At 47.3% G+C, this 17,022-nt stretch overlaps 1 protein-coding gene across 2 annotated transcripts in view; it reads right to left on the bottom strand.

Annotated features, from left to right (window-relative positions):
• PKMYT1 (protein kinase, membrane associated tyrosine/threonine 1) overlaps positions 1 to 16,159 on the bottom strand; it is a 48,430-nt gene extending 32,271 nt beyond the window's left edge. Inside the window, exons 1-6 of one of the 2 annotated variants that reach the window (XM_056552746.1) lie at positions 16,010 to 16,159; positions 10,825 to 11,230; positions 1,612 to 2,108; positions 1,424 to 1,530; positions 1,116 to 1,288; positions 731 to 978 (exon numbers count right to left, since the gene is read on the bottom strand). In XM_056552746.1, the coding sequence (XP_056408721.1) occupies positions 731 to 978; positions 1,116 to 1,288; positions 1,424 to 1,530; positions 1,612 to 2,108; positions 10,825 to 11,230; positions 16,010 to 16,125 (1,547 nt within the window). In that variant the 5' untranslated portion in view covers positions 16,126 to 16,159. Of the gene's footprint in view, positions 1 to 730; positions 979 to 1,115; positions 1,289 to 1,423; positions 1,531 to 1,611; positions 2,109 to 10,824; positions 11,231 to 14,029; positions 15,316 to 16,009 lie in introns of those variants that run through there. The other variant, XM_056552747.1, reaches the window with a different exon arrangement.
• Between the last annotated feature and the right edge of the window lie 863 nt (positions 16,160 to 17,022).

The following is a 17,022-nucleotide window of genomic DNA, read 5'->3' as shown; positions in this document are numbered from 1 at the left end:
TGCCTCACACACACACACACACCAGTATATACAGGATATTACTGCCTCACACACACCAGTATATACAGGATATTACTGCCTCACACACACACACCAGTATATACAGGATATTACCGCCTCACACACACACACACACCAGTATATACAGGATATTACTGCCTCACACACACCAGAATATACAGGATATTACCTCCTCACACACACACCAGTATATACAGGATATTACTGCCTCACACACACCAGTATATACAGGATATTACCTCCTCACACACACCAGTATATACAGGATATTACTGCCTCACACACACACACACCCCAGTATATACAGGATATTACTGCCTCACACACACCAGTATATACAGGATATTACTGCCACACACCAGTATATACAGGATATTACTGCCTCACACACACACACACACCAGTATATACAGGATATTACTGCCACACACACACCAGTATATACAGGATATTACTGCCACACACACACACACCAGTATATACAGGATATTACTGCCTCACACACACACCAGTATATACAGGATATTACTGCCACACACCAGTATATACAGGATATTACTGCCACACACACACCAGTATATACAGGATATTACTGCCACACACCAGTATATACAGGATATTACTGCCTAACACACACACCAGTATATACAGGATATTACTGCCACACACACCATTACACTAATCTCACGTGCACATGAGCAACACACACCTGAGAGGGAATTCCTGTCCATGGTAGGTGATATTTCTGGAGAAGCCCAGGGGACTCAGTGGCACTTCAAAGACATCATCCCCAAGACTTTCATCCTCCCAGTCACTCGATAAGCTGCTTTCTAAGCAACGGTTTTGGGATGGGGACAAAGGTGGAGAGCCCACAGCAGCGTTTGACTTCCAGCATAAAAGCCGCATCACAGGACGCTTCAGGGTATAGAACAGCAGGGTCACGAGCCACAGGAAAAACTATGAAATGAGAAGGGAAGAAGAGCCGAGAGAAGAGACAGATGTTTGAGAATGGAGTCCGATACAGAGGATGGCCCAGCGCCTCATACACAAGTCACTGACCATTACACAGCAGACTATGAGGCAGGACTGCTCACCTGGAATATGCCCATTATCTTAGTAAGGACTCCTCTTGTAGTTAGGGTCACCTTCCTCCATCTCTCAGCCCTACCGATGGCAGGAAAAGAGAGCAGCCAGTCCACAGTAGCCCGGCATCGATAATCTGGCTCCAACATTGCAGATAGCACCTTCAAGAAATCTGGGGGTAATTCTAGATTGGAGGCAGATTGTGAAAACAAATGAACATGGGAGGCAAGGTGTAACATAGCACCCAGGGCAGAGTATGCACAGCACACAACATAGGGGGCATTCAATGCATGTGCCCTGCATTAGGGATGGTACCCACCTGAAGTGAACTCTGTTGGGAGGTGACCCTGCCGTAGCTGCTGCCAGCCTTCACCACCTTTAGGGACCTCCATGTTACAAGCAACTTCTAGCAGCGTCATCCCGAGGCTGAGACACAAGAGAAAACACATGAGTGTAGGCTCAGGAGACCATGATGGCACAGAACATGGAGAGGAGCGCAGCTCTAACCTGAACACATCTGCAGCCTTTGTAAAGACCCCATCCAGCAGCTCTGGAGCCATGTACCGTGGGTCTCCCTCCTGGGCCTCTGCACTTCCTTCTGCTCCATCCAGCTCCACCATGAGACCAAAGTCCCCCAGCTTGTAGACCCCAGAAAAGGAAATGAACACATTGGCTGGCTTGATGTCCAGATGTAGCAGGTTTCGGTCATGGAGATGTTTGAGGCCGCGGAGAAGGTCACAGGTTATATTCCATATCTGCTGTGGTGGCAGAGGTTCCCCCAACTCCTCCGAATGCTGCTGCAGGCTACAAACACACAGCTCCGTCTGCAGATACAGCAGCCGCTTCTCCTCCCAGGCCCGTATAAAACGTAGGCAGTTCGGGTGCTCCCCGACACGTTCATGTTTCCTCACCTCCTGGAGCTTGTGGAGACGGTCAGATTCACCACGGAACGGTGACACGGAGCGCTTCACGGCATACACGCAGCCATCCTCACGACTCCGCACCTACAAACATGGAAACACCTAGTGTCACCCACCAGTAGATGAATGTGCAAACCACATTAACACAATCCCAGTTAATGTTACAATTACAGTAATTCACCTTATAATAATCACTAAATAAAATACAGAACTCCAGACATCCCACCCACTATGGAACTGAGCAGAAAGAGGGCACCTGGTTCATCTAGTCCAACACTGTCTTAGGATAGCTAAACATCTACCTACTAACCACTACCTACCTGCCTAAACATTTACCTACCATCCACTACCTACCTAAACATCTACCTACCAACTACATCTGCTGGACATTTCCAATATTACTACTACTACTACTACTAATCTGAACCACCATAACATCAGATGGTGTTTAATAAATAAACTTCCCTCTAGTATTATATATAATGGGTTTCCATCATGTCCTTTCCCTTCTTCCCTCCGGACTACACAGATTTACAGGACTTTGTAAAAGTCAGCAAGTGTGGAAAAATGCTGCAAAGTTAGAAGCTTCCAATAATCAGAGGAAAGAAAGGAAAAAAAAAAAAAAGACATGTAAGCGCCGCTGGTGAAGTATGTCACGCACAGGTATGGTATTGCAGGATAGAAACACTCACCCTCATGTGAGGTTGCGCTGAGAGCACAACATCAACAGTCATGGCCGTAAATGTTGGCACCCCTGAAATTTTTCTAGAAAATTAAGCATTTCTCAAAGGAAAGGATTGCAGTAACATGTTTTGCTATACACATTTATTTCCTTCGTGTGTATTGGAACTAAACCAAAAAAAGGGGAGGGGGAAAAAAAGCAAATTGGACATAATGTCACCAAACTCCAAAAATGGGCCGGACAAAATTATAAGCACCCTAAACTTAAAGGGGTATTCCAGGAAAAAACTTTTTTATATATCAACTGGCTCCAGAAAGTTAAACAGATTTGTAAATTACTTCTATTAAAAAATCTTAATCCTTTCAGTGCTTATGAGCTTTTGAAGTTAAGGTTGTTCTTTTCTGTCTAAATCCTCTCTGATGACACCTGTCTCGGGAAACGCCCAGTTTAGAAGAGGTTTGCTATGGGGATTTGCTTCTAAACTGGGAGTTTCCCGAGACAGGTGTCAGAGAGGATTTAGACAGAAAAGAACCTTAACTTCAGAAGCTAATAAGTACTGAAAGGATTAAGATTTTTTTAATAGAAATAATTTACAGATCTGTTTAACTTTCTTGAGCCAGTTGATATATATATATAAAAAAAAAAAAAAAAAAAATAAGGTTTTCCTGGAATACCCCTTTAATATTTGGATGCACACCCTTTGGAAAAGATAAGTGAAATCAGTTGCCTCCTATAACCATCAATAAGCTTCTTACACCTCTCAGCCGGAATTTTGGACCACTCTTCCTTTACAAACTGCTCCAGGTCTCTTATTGGAAGGCGCCTTTTCCCAACAGTAATTATAAGATCTCTCCACAGGTGATCAATGGGATTTAGATCTGGACTCATTGCTGCCACTTCAGAACTCTCCAGCGCTTTGTTGCCGTCCATTTCTGGGGCTTTTTGATGCATGTTTGGGGTCATTGTCCAGCTGGAAGACCCAAGATCTCGGACACAAACCCAGCTTTCTGACACTGGGCTGTACAGTGCGACCCAAAATCCATTGGTAATCCTCAGATTTCATGATGTCTTGTGCACATTCAAGGCCCCCAGTGCCAGAGGCAGCAAAACAACCCAAAACATCACTGACCTCCACCATATTTCACTGTAGGTACTGTGTTCTTTTCTTTGTAGGCCTCATTCCGTTTTGATGTGCTATGCCAAAAAGCTCTCAGTCTCATCTGTCCACAAGACTTTTTCCCAGAAGGATTTTGGCTTACTCAAGTTCATTTTGGCAAAATAAAGTCTTCCTTTTTTAGGTCTGTGTGAGCAATGGGGTCCTCCTGGGTCTCCTCTCCTCCCATAGCGTTTTATTTCATTTAAATGTCGACGGATAGTTCGCGCTGACACTGATGCTCCCTGAGCCTACAGGACAGCTTGAATATCTTTGGAACTTGTTTGGGGCTGCTTATCCACCATCCAGACTATCCTGCATAGACACCTTTCATCAATTCTTCTCTTCCGTCCACGGGAGATTAGCTACAGCATCATGGGCTGTAAACGTCTTGATAATGTTGCGCACTGTGAACAAAGGCAAATCTAGATCTCTTGAGATGAACTTGTAACCTTGAAAATGTTTCCACAATTTTGGTTCTCAAGTCCTCAAACAGTTCTCTTCTCCTTCTGTTGTCCATGCTTAGTGTGGCACACACAGACACACAATGCAAAGACTAAGTGAACTTCTCTCCTTTTTATCTGCTTTCAGGTGTGATTTTTATATTGCCCACACCTGTTACTTGCCCCAGGTGAGTTTAAAGGAGCATCACATGCTTGAAACTATTTTATTTTTCTACAATTTTGAAAGGGTGCCAATAATTTTGTCTAGCCCCTTTTTGGAGTTTGGTGACATTATGTCCAATTAGCTTTTTTTCCTCCCTTTTTTTGGTTTAGTTCCAATACACAGAAAGGGAATAAACATGTGTAGAGCAAAACATGTGTTACTGCAATCCTTATGCGAGAAATACTTAATTTTCTAGAAAAATTTCAGGGGTGCCAATATTTACGGCCATGACGGTTTTAGTGTGTAGAGAGTTATAGTGGGGTCCTGCAGCTTGGTTCTTCCCAATCCCAGGAGCCTTCTGGTTCGGTACTGGAGAAGCAGGAAAAAGGAAGAAAATGGAACTTTTCAAAGCGCCAGACCCCATCAAATAGTCAGTCCAACAGAGTGTGAACCAGATACAGAAAATGGCAGCAGGTTCTGTGGAATGATGAGTCATTAAGCGAGATATTTGGCTGTAACCTTGTTCACCAAAAAGGCTGGAAGGCAGAACAATAATGTCAACAATGAAGCATGGTGGCGGATTTCAAAAAGTTTGGGGCTGCGTTCATTAAACATAGTCGGGATTTAGTCAGGTTTGATGTTGTCCTCAATGCTGAGAAATACAGGTGTACAAGCAGATACTTATCAATCATGCAATACCATCAGGGAGGCATCTAAACGGCAATACCATCATGGAGGAATCTGAATGGCTCCAAATGTATTCTGAGGCAGAACAATAACGGCAAACATAAAACCAATGACCTAAAGATTTATCTTCAATGTAGATAAGAACAAGCAGTCCTAGAGGTGACGATATGGTCCCACAGAGCCCTGATCTCACATCATCCAGGAACATCCACAGGAGATCTGGGCTTAGTTCTCAAAGATTTCAGGAACAATGGAGATTTATCAAAACCTGTGAAGAAAAGTTGCCCGTAGCAACCATAGAATAACTGCTTTCTTCATTCAAGAGGCCCTTTTAAAAATGAAAGAAGCAACCTGATTGGTTGCTGAGAGAAAATGTTCCTCTACACAGGTTTTAATAAATCTCCCTGCAGAGTTCCTTCAAAACAACATCAGCTCTTCTATGTAATGTGACAAAGCGTCTCTAGGCAAAAAGGAAGTCACACCAAATACGGATTTGATTTGCATTCCTCTTCTGTTCATTCACTTTACTTTCTGTACAGTCCTGTAGTTATGGTCTTTCCTGATAAGGTTATTACCTTTCACCATTTTATATTCCTGTTCATAGACCTGTTCTATTTTATCACTATTTCTTATAGATCCCAGTATTCCATATCAAGTCTCACTCGAGCTCTATACAGGGGGGCACAGACTCTCTTCCTATTGCTTATACATCTAACTATACAACTCGCTTTTCCCACCTTTTCTCTATTTAGTTTTCTAGTAAAATGTAAAAATAAAAATGTTTTAGAAAAAAAAAATATATATATATATATATATATATATATATATATATATATATATATATATATATTTTAGTCACCTTGCCTCCAAAAAAAATGTTGCAAAAATGGTACCAAAAATAAGTACAACTGGCCCTCCCAAAATTAGGCCATCACACAACTCAACACAAAAAAAAAGCTGTGTTTTGTTTTTTTTAAAAGCAATTTTGCTAAAAGGGGTGGGGGGACCTATATAAATTGGGTATCGCTATAAATCATACTGGCCCAACGACTAAAGTTGTTTATACCGCTACCGCACAGTAAACACTATTAAAACCAAGTGACAGAATTACAAATTTTTTCATATTGCCTCTCCATAAATAGACTGATCAAAAAGTCCTCCCATAACAGCACCAATAAAACCTTCAGTTCTTTACAAGCAAACAAAAATGGCCCCAAAAATCCACAAGGTGATCCTTTATTTCTGAGGCCTTTCTAAAAGCTGCTGATTCCGGGTAATAAATGTATTGTTGGAGATCGCCGGCGTGTACCACTGCTTATGAATATTGTGCTGTACATGAATCTCCTTCACCTCAGTGACCACCTTCTCTTCTGCACCGTTGTACACTGCAACAGTTTTTAGTGTGTCCCATAGGGGCTGCCAGTGCATGTTCCTCCTCTTATAGTGTCAGTGTGAGCTCCAGATTCCTGTCCTCCTCCAATCCCAGTCATTCACCATCTATATGAGAGCTGTCCTCCTTTCCTGTGGTGTCTTAGTACTATTGTAGTATCTGCAAGGGAAGGGGTCTGGCCACTTATTTCTGAACTGCATACCTGTGTCTGACCTAAGACTGATATTCTGACCCTGCTTCTGCCTCATCCCTCGTACCTGCTTTAGTCTACTGTGTATGACCTGGATTGAAGACCACGCCTCTGTCTGGTATTGAAGTCTGCTCCACCGGGCTGCATCTGAGCTCCTCAGCTCTGCTGTTCTAACAGCCCAGCTCAGCTATAACCCCAAGTCATCTCTCTTTCATCAGACTCTCTTGCTGCCCTCAGTGGTATCTCAAGAATGGTCCAGAAGACCACACCTGTTGCAGCGTTATAATTTGCCCAGGCCACGGATCCCGCTGGCAATACAAAGCCTACTGTGCAAAATTTGTTTTAAGAGCTTTACAAACACCAGAGCGATCACCATATCCCGATGCAGAATTTAAACCAAAATGCTTGTTCCTCTGGATGCATCACCTGCACCACAGGTCCCAGCAACTCCTACAATTCCTATTGCATTGTGTTCACACCATGGGGTTGTTGCTGTCCAGCAGCCTTTGCCTCCACGCTACAGTGGCAACCCAAAGTCCTGCAGAAAATTCTTATATCAGTGCCTGATCCACTTTGAGCTACAGAGCGACAAGTTTCTAACTTAAGTGAAAGAAACTCCTCTCCCTGCTCTCCGAGATGCTCTTGTCTGGGCTAATTCTCTATGGAAGCAAAGCAGTTCTGAAACTGCTAAACTACAGACTTTCTTGGCTGATTATTGCACTGGGTTTGAGGAGCCAGGCTACACCTCACCTGAAGCCTCCTATCTCCTTCACCAAGGCGCTGTGACAATACGCTATTTATGCTACTTGGCTGTTCCATGAGTCCATCCTGCGCCTCGTTAAGCCGGCATTCCGTTTGAAGCCATTCCTCTCCTTGAAACCATTGCAGCCGGAGGGCAGCGGATGACTTGTCTATATGCATGTGTGTTACCATTGTTGTGTATGTTGGTACATGCCTTCCCTTTTAAAACCTTTGCATCTCTTGTATTACACTACGGAGCGCTCTCACTTCTGTTTTTAGATTTCTGGAGCGTCGGCGTTGTCGAGCAGAGAACTTGTGAAACTTGTAATCTACTGTGGTGGAAAAGGTTACATTATCTGTACCTGTCCCCAAAAATGTGGAAAACTTCAGCACCTAGGGTCTTTAGAAGTGACCCTAGGCAGGAAAGACAATTCTCCCAAGCTCCATGTTCCAGTGACTCTTACCACTAAAAAAAAAACTAGTATTTTTGTACCAGCCTTCCTGGAAATTTTTGTTAGGCAAGCTCAGGTGACCCTGTACTATTTACCTACTACCTGTTGTGCAGAGACGCTGGTGGCTACTATTGTGAATAGACACTCTCTACCACCCGTATCAAGATCCAAGTTGGTGTTCTACACTTTGAGAAAGCCTGTTCTATTGGACTCCACTGATCCTTTGCTTCTGGGATTGTCCAGTCATTGATTGGCGTAGAGAAAATATCCTCCGCAGGGGATGTCAGTGATACTCCTTCTGCCTGTCTAAGGTTCATCAGGCATCTCTAGTACCTCCTTACGGGTCTGACTTGCCTCCGCAATATGAAGCGTATGCAGATTTCTTCTGTAAGAAAAAAAACCTTGCCAGCCCATCCTATGATTGACCCGTTGATCTCCTGCCCGGAACTTATACTCACTGGAAGGGTTTATCCATTATCCTAGCCTAAGATCCAGGCAATGGCCATATACATAAACAACCTAGAAAAGGGGATTGATTTGAAATCCTACTTCACCAGCAGGCACCAGCTTCTTTGTTGCAAACAAATTTGGGTCATTGTGCCCGTGCATAAATTATCGTGTGCTAAACAAAATCACGGTCAAGTACCCATGGCTTTTGATTTCCAAACTATTTGACTGTATCCGGGGTGCACAGATATTCACCAAGTTGGACTTGCGAAAAGCATACAACTTGATTTGTGTGGAAGAATGAGTTCAACACTCGCAATGGCCACTATGCAATGCTCCTGCAGTGTTTAAAGAATTTGTGAATGACGTCTCCAGTCCTGAACTGGCCACTTCTACAGGAACTTTGTGCCATCCAAAGATTGCTGGGGTTAGCAAACTTCTACCATTAGTTTATTCCTATTTCCTCCCTGACTGCTCCAATATTTGCACTTACCAAGAAATGGGTAGATGTGAAGAAGCTGACCCGAGGCGCAGTCCGCTTTTCTTCAGCTGAAAGGCTGTTTTTCTGCTGCGCCACTCTTTTACCACCGATACATTTAAACAATTCTCCCTCAAAGTAGATGCTTCTTATATCGGAGTGGTTCTCTCGCAAAAGAATTCCAATAGGAAGTTTACCACATGCGGTTTCTTTTCCAAGCTCTTCTTTAAGAATTATTATTATCGTAAAGAATTATTCTATTGGCAATAGAGAGCTGCTTGCAAACAAGATTGCCTTTGAAGAATGGAGACACCTTCTAGAGGGGGCGCTGCATCTAGTGGTAATATACACAGAGCACAAGAATCTCATCTGCAGTCTTATGTCAGGCTCGATGGGTACTCTTTGCCAGATTCAACTTTCTTACATTTCCATCCAGCGGATAAGAACGTGAAAGCAGATGTCCTCTCCTGTTCCTTCGACTCCGCTGACTAGATTAAATACCCGCAACATATGGTTGAACCACACCGTGGGTTTCTGTAGCTCCAGTCCAGATAAAGGACACTCCCACAGAAAAGACTCATGTCCCTCCTGCTAAAGAGAAAAATTCGGACCTTGGGTCATTTCTCAAAGTATCTTTGGTCCCCCTGGACTGTCAATTTACTTTATCGCAATTACTGGTGGCCTATTCTGCCAATGGAAGTTCAGGAGTTTGTGCCTGTACAACCTGTGCTTAGAATAAAGTCTTCAGCGCCAAACCTGCCAGGTTGCTACAACCACTTCCCATTCCAGAAGTACCCTGGAAGCAAATCACGATGGACTAAATCACAGACCTCCCGTCCTCTGCTGTTGTTCAGCAATTTGAGTTGTAACAGATCGATTCTCCAAGATGGATCACTTCGCCTTGCTCCTGGAGATACCCTCAGCTAACGCTTAGCCCATCTATTAACTGAGCACAGCTTCCAAGGGCTTCTGCAGAATATTGTTTCTGACCGAGGGGTACAGATCACGTCAAGACTCTGGAGATCACTGCAGTCTACTCGAGGTCAAAATGAACTTCTCTTCTGCATATCACCATCAGTCCAATGAACAGGTTGAATGCATTAACCAGATCTTGGAGAACTACCTGCATCACTGTTTGCAGTGACTACAGCAGTCACGCCCCCTCCCATAAACATGAATTAAGGGGAAATTACGTTCACGATGGCTGCCCAAAACCTTTGGATAGGGTGGGGATGAGATGTCTAAGGGCAGGGTACCCCTTTAAGCTCCAGCCGTTACTTCTATGCCTGCCCCTGTACTAGTCACCACACTTTGGTTATCCATTCAGTCCAGAATACAATCTAAAATGCTCACTGTCACTCAGAAAGCTCTCCATAGTGCTGCACCTCCCTACATCTCCATCTACCATCCTACAAATGATCTCCGCTCTGCTAATGATCTAAAAGAAACCTTCTATAATCCAAACCTCTATCTCCTGTGTTAAATACTTTGCCAATACCTACCCCAAATCCCTAAAGACATCTCTTTAAGCAGTTGAATGAAACTCCCCAATTGGTCTCCCCTAATATCACTTTGACCCCCTTTGGGCTTTGCAGACATAATAAACAAAAATGTAATAAACATGGCTAGACCATTGTAACAGTAAACACTTTATGCATTTTGTCCTAACCCCATTCCTCAATGACTAAGCTCTTGTGATCAGGGTCCTCATAGACTGTAAGCTCTTGTGATCAGGACCTCACTCCTCATAGATTGTAAGCTCTTGTGATCAGGACCCTCACTCCCCATAGACTCTAAGCTCTTGTGATCAGGGCACTCACTCCTCGTTTGTATATTTAGTGAGTAAAACTGTAATGTCTGATACCCGTCTCCATCCCCTAACCCAAAGGATCCTGACCACCATGTGTAATTCCCCCCCCCCCCCTCAAAACATGAACACCACTCAGGAACTCCACATTCTCCTGTTTGTCCTACCTTATACACTTCCCCAAAAGAACCCCTTCCAAGTTTGCAGAGAGTCTGGAAACATTGCTTGAAAAGGGTCTCCTCCTTGCTGTGGTCATAGAGTCGGCTGACCGGCTGCTTATGTTTGGGGCTTCTGAAAGACACGCTTTGTGGGCGTGGTTGGCTCCAGGAGCGCTGCTTATTAGGAAAGATGCGGCTAATCGGCGGTATGCTCTTCACCGGTGGCCGTGGAGGAAGAGTGTAGCAGAGGGGTCGACCCCTCTTCTTGTGTGAGAAGCTCTGCTCTGCCTGGCTGAAATAGGCTGGGATGGGAATAGGTGTGCGAGTTATCAGAGTATCGCCCATCTCATCTCCTGGCACTGGCATGACTTGTCCCCAATGCTGGAAGGCACAAAACCACCGAGGAAGACGGGATCTGAGGAGAAAAACAAAAATCATATTAGTCACAGGTTGCAGCGCACCCCTCCAAGTGGGGATCCGAAAATACACCCAGCGGCAGGACATACTCCAAAGTAACAGCGCAAAACCAATAACAAAAAACACCACAACACAAGGGCAGACTGTCAGGAAGCAGCTTCCAACCAATAACGACGTAGAAATACACTTAGTTGAGCACAGACCATCAGGGAGCAGCCAAAACCAAGAGAAGACCCTGACATACACCCAGCAGGGGACAGACCCTCAGGGAGTAGCCTAAACCAAGAGAACACCCTGACATACACAGAGGACACAGACCAGAGGAAAGCCTACATCAAGAGAAGACCCTGACATACACTAAGAGGACACAGACGAGAGGACAGCCTAAACCAAGAGAAGACCCTGACATACACCCAGCAGAGAACACAGACCAGAGGACAGCCTAAACCAAGAGAAGACCCTGACATACACCCAGCAGAGAATACAGACCAGAGGACAGCCTAAACCAAGAGAAGACCCCGACATACACCCAGCAGGGGAAAGACCCTCAGGGAGCAGCCTAAACCAAGAGAAGACCCTGACATACACACAGAGGACACAGACCAGAGGAAAGCCTACATCAAGAGAAGACCCTGACATACACTAAGAGGACACAGACGAGAGGACAGCCTAAACCAAGAGAAGACCCTGACATACACCCAGCAGAGAACACAGACCAGAGGACAGCCTAAACCAAGAGAAGACCCTGACATACACCCAGCAGAGAATACAGACCAGAGGACAGCCTAAACCAAGAGAAGACCCCGACATACACCCAGCAGGGGAAAGACCCTCAGGGAGCAGCCTAAACCAAGAGAAGACCCTGACATACACACAGAGGACACAGACCCGCGGAAAGTCTAAACCAAGAGAAGACCCCAACATACACCCAGCAGAGGACAGACCAGAGGACAGCCTAAACCAAGAGAAGACCCTGACGTACACCCAGAGGACATAGACCAGAGGACAGCCTAAACCAAGAGAAGACCCTGACATACACCCAGCAGAGGACACAGACCAGAGGACAGCACCCATCACTCCTCCCACAGGTGTCAGACCCACTTCACATCCTACTTTTATGTTACTCTGGAAGTATACGTCACAAGGCTTACTGTAAGCCATAGGTCCTGTGTATAGGGGATAAGACAGATCACATGGTGTGGCCACCCAGTCCTGTATATAGGGTATAAGACAGATCATGTAGTGTGACCGCCCTGTCCTGTGTATAGGGGACAAGACATATTACATGATGTGACCGCCCTGTCCTGTGTATAGGGGATAAGACAGATCACGTGGTTTGACCGCCTGGGTCCTGCATATAGGGGATAAGACAGATTGCGTAGTGTGATGGCCCTGTCCTGTGTATAGGGGATAAGACAGATCACATGATGTGACCGCCCTGTCCTGTGTATAGGGGATAAGACAGATGATGTAGTGTGACCGCCCTGTCCTGTATATAGGGGATAAGAGATCACATGATGTGACCACCCTGTCCTGTTTATAGGGGATAAGACAGATCACATAATGTGACCACCCTGTCCTGTATATAGGGGATAAGACAGATCACGTGGTGTGACCGCCTGGGTCCTGTATACAGGGGATAAGACAGATAACGTGGTGTGACCGCTTGGGTCCTGTACATAGGGGATAAGACAGATCACGTGGTGTGACCGCCCTGTCCTGTATATAGGGGATAAGAGATCACGTGGTGTGACCGCAATGTCCTGTATATAGGGGATAAGAGATCACGTGGTGTGACCGCCCTGTCCTGTATATAAGGGATAAGACCGATCACGTGGTGTGACAGCCTGGGTCCTGTATATAGGGGATAAGACATCACGTGGTGTGACCGCCCTGTCCTATATAAAGGGGATAAAAGATCACTTGATGTGACCACCCTGTCCTGTGTATAGGGGATAAGACAGATCATGTAGTGTGACCGCCCAGTCCTGTATATAGGGGATAAGACAGATCATGTAGTGTGACCGCCCAGTCCTACATATAGGGGGATAAGAGATCACATGATGTGACTGCCCAGTCCTATATATAGGGGATAAGAGATCACTTGATGTGACTGCCCTGTCCCGTATATAGGGGATAAGAGATCACGTGATGTGACCGCCCTGTCCTGTATATAGGGGATAAGAGATCACGTAATGTGACCGCCTGGGTCCTGTATATAGGGGATAAGAGATCACATAATGTGACTGCCCGGGTCCTGTATATAGGGGATAAGAGATCGCATAATGTGACGGCCTGGGTCCTGTATATAGGGGATAAGAGATCATGTAATGTGACTGCCCGGGTCCTGTATATAGGGGATAAGAGATCACATAATGTGACTGCCCTGTATATAGGTGATAAGAGATCACGTGATGTGACTGACCTGTCCTGTATATAGGGGATAAGAACCTATAGTTGGGGGTCTTCTTGTGCATTACACATTCATTCCCTCTAGTATATGTCACATGCTGATATAAGCTCAATCATGTCCCATCTATCTCTCTATTGTGTCCCGGGGGGGGGGGGTAAATTTATTAGAACCAGTGCAGAGAAGAACGGTGCAGCTACACAGGTTAAGACAAATCTCCCCCACTGTGTTGATTCAGAAGAAGGTGACCCCCCCCCGCCCTTCATAACTGGGATAAGATCCTGGCTCCAAATATGTCATCAGAATAAATCCCCGGATCATCCCAGTGTGAACGCTTCCCTAATCCCCCCGCCTCAGTCTATGGCTGTCATTGGGAGGCGCTCTCACCATGGAGGTCATTAGGAGCAGTCTCCTCTATCTGCTGTCTCCAGGGGTAGAGGTGGATATCTGCTCCATCTGTCTCCAATGGTGGTCTCAGTCACTAAGGTGAGGAGTCTATATCTCCGCTCTGTGTCTATATCTCTCGATGACCGTCTCTTCCTGTGCGGTCTCTCCCCTCAGTGACCGTCTCTTCCTGTGCGGTCTCTCCCCTCAGTGACCGTCTCTTCCTGTGCGGTCTCTCCCCTCAGTGACCGTCTCTTCCTGTGCGGTCTCTCCCCTCAGTGACCGTCTCTTCCTGTGCGGTCTCTCCCCTCAGTGACCGTCTCTTCCTGTGCGGTCTCTCCCCTCAGTGACCGTCTCTTCCTGTGCGGTCTCTCCCCTCAGTGACCGTCTCTTCCTGTGCGATCTCTCCCCTCAGTGACCGTCTCTTCCTCTGTGATCTCTGTCCTCAGTGACCGTCTCTTCCTCTGCGGTCTCTCTCCTCAGTATGTTCTCAATGTAGTTTCTTCCCCTCACGTCTCTCCCGGTTGCCGTCTATTCTCAGATCTCACTCTTCAGTGACTGTCTGTCTCTCTCGCTCTCCTGGTGCCGTCCTTCCTCAGTGACTGTCTCTCTCCTCAGTGACTGTCTTGTCTCACTTCCCGTGCAGTCTCTACTCTCTCCTCAGTGACTGTCTCTCTCCCGGTTGCCGTCTATCTCCCCTAACGTCTCTCCCGGTTGCAGTCTCTTCTTTCTCCTCAGTGACTGTCTCTCTCGGTTGCCATCTCTCTCCGTTGCAGTCTCTTTTTTCTCCTCAGTGACTGTCTCTCTCCCCTCACGTCTCTCCGGTGCCGTCTCTTCTCTCTCCTCAGTGACTGTCTCTCTCTCCCGGTGCCGTCTCTTCTCTCTCCTCACGTCTCTCCCCTCTCCTCACGTCTCTCCCGGTTGCCGTCTCTTCTCAGATCTCACTCTTCAGTGACTGTCTCACTCCCTGTGCCGTCTCTTCTCTCTCCTCAGTGACTGTCTCACTCCCTGTGCCGTCTCTTCTCTCTCCTCAGTGACTGTCTCACTCCCTGTGCCGTCTCTTCTCTCTCCTCAGTGACTGTCTCACTCCCTGTGCCGTCTCTTCTCTCTCCTCAGTGACTGTCTCACTCCCTGTGCCGTCTCTTCTCTCTCCTCAGTGACTGTCTCACTCCCTGTGCCGTCTCTTCTCTCTCCTCAGTGACTGTCTCACTCCCTGTGCCGTCTCTTCTCTCTCCTCAGTGACTGTCTCACTCCCGGTGCCGTATCTTCTCTCTCCCGGTTGCCGTCTCTCTCCCGGTGCCGTCTCTTCTCTTTCCTCAGTGACTGTCTCTTTCCCGGTTGCCGTCTCTTCTCTCTCCTCAGTGACTGTCTCACTCCCGGTGCCGTATCTTCTCTCTCCCGGTTGCCGTCTCTCTCCCCTCACGTCTTTCCCGGTGCCGTCTCTTCTCTTTCCTCAGTGACTGTCTCTTTCCCGGTTGCCGTCTCTTCTCTTTCCTCAGTGACTGTCTCACTCCCGGTGCCGTATCTTCTCTCTCCCGGTTGCCGTCTCTCTCCCCTCACGTCTTTCCCGGTGCCGTCTCTTCTCTTTCCTCAGTGACTGTCTCTCTCCCGGTTGCCGTTTCTCTCCCCTCACGTCTCTCTTCTCCCCTCAGTCAGTGCGGACGTTTTCGCGCCAGAAGGTTTCAGCTGGCCTTGTAGTGACGTCCCGCCCCGCCCCCTCTGCCACACACAAGATGGCGCTGGCGGAGTGATGCGGCGGCTGCGCGGCGCGGTGCACGCTGGGAGGGAGGTCAGAGGATAGTCGGAGTGCAGTGTCGGGCGCTGGCTCTTTGTCTGCTTACAGCCTCCCCGGGACGGACGGGCGGACACGGCCGGGATGGTGAGTACGGGCGGTGCGGGGAGGCGGGAGAGCCCGAGGGGAGAGAGGGGGAGCCGGTGATCGGGGCTGTGAGGAGAGGGAGGCCGCGCCGCTACGGGACTGACCTTCCCAATATGGCGGAGAGCGGCCGACGGCTACACACCCGGGATACCGGACCGACACGGCCTCCGCCTACCCGAAATACACCGGGAACACACCGACCCCCGCGGGCCCGAAACATGGCGGCTCCATGGTAACGGCTGCCCCGCACAAGATGGCCGCCATTACCGGACTACCCCCCCCCCCATGTGTGTACTACAACTCCCAGCATTACACCCCCCCCCCCATGTGTGTACTACAACTCCCAGCATTACACCCCCCCATGTGTGTACTACAACTCCCAGCATTACACCCCCCCATGTGTGTACTACAACTCCCAGCATTACACCCCCCCATGTGTGTACTACAACTCCCAGCATTACACCCCCCCATGTGTGTACTACAACTCCCAGCATTACACCCCCCCCATGTGTGTACTACAACTCCCAGCATTACACCCCCCCATGTGTGTACTATAACTCCCAGCATTACACCCCCCCCATGTGTGTACTATAACTCCCAGCATTACACCCCCCCCATGTGTGTACTATAACTCCCAGCATTACACCCCCCCATGTGTGTACTATAACTCCCAGCATTACACCCCCCCCATGTGTGTACTATAACTCCCAGCATTACACCCCCCCCATGTGTGTACTATAACTCCCAGCATTACACCCCCCCATGTGTGTACTACAACTCCCAGCATTACACCCCCCCATGTGTGTACTACAACTCCCAGCATTACACCCCCCCCATGTGTGTACTACAACTCCCAGCATTACACCCCCCCCATGTGTGTACTACAACTCCCAGCATTACACCCCCCCCATGTGTGTACTACAACTCCCAGCATTACACCCCCCCCATGTGTGTACTACAACTCCCAGCATTACACCCCCCCCATGTGTGTACTACAACTCCCAGCATTACACCCCCCCCATGTGTGTACTACAACTCCCAGCATTACACCCCCCCCATGTGTGTACTACAACTCCCAGCATTACACCCCCCCCATGTGTGTACTACAACTCCCAGC

Source organism: Hyla sarda, unplaced genomic scaffold (genome assembly GCF_029499605.1).
Source record: "Hyla sarda isolate aHylSar1 unplaced genomic scaffold, aHylSar1.hap1 scaffold_1853, whole genome shotgun sequence".
Lineage (NCBI taxonomy): Eukaryota > Metazoa > Chordata > Amphibia > Anura > Hylidae > Hyla > Hyla sarda.
This window is presented reverse-complemented; position numbering and strand designations above follow the sequence as displayed.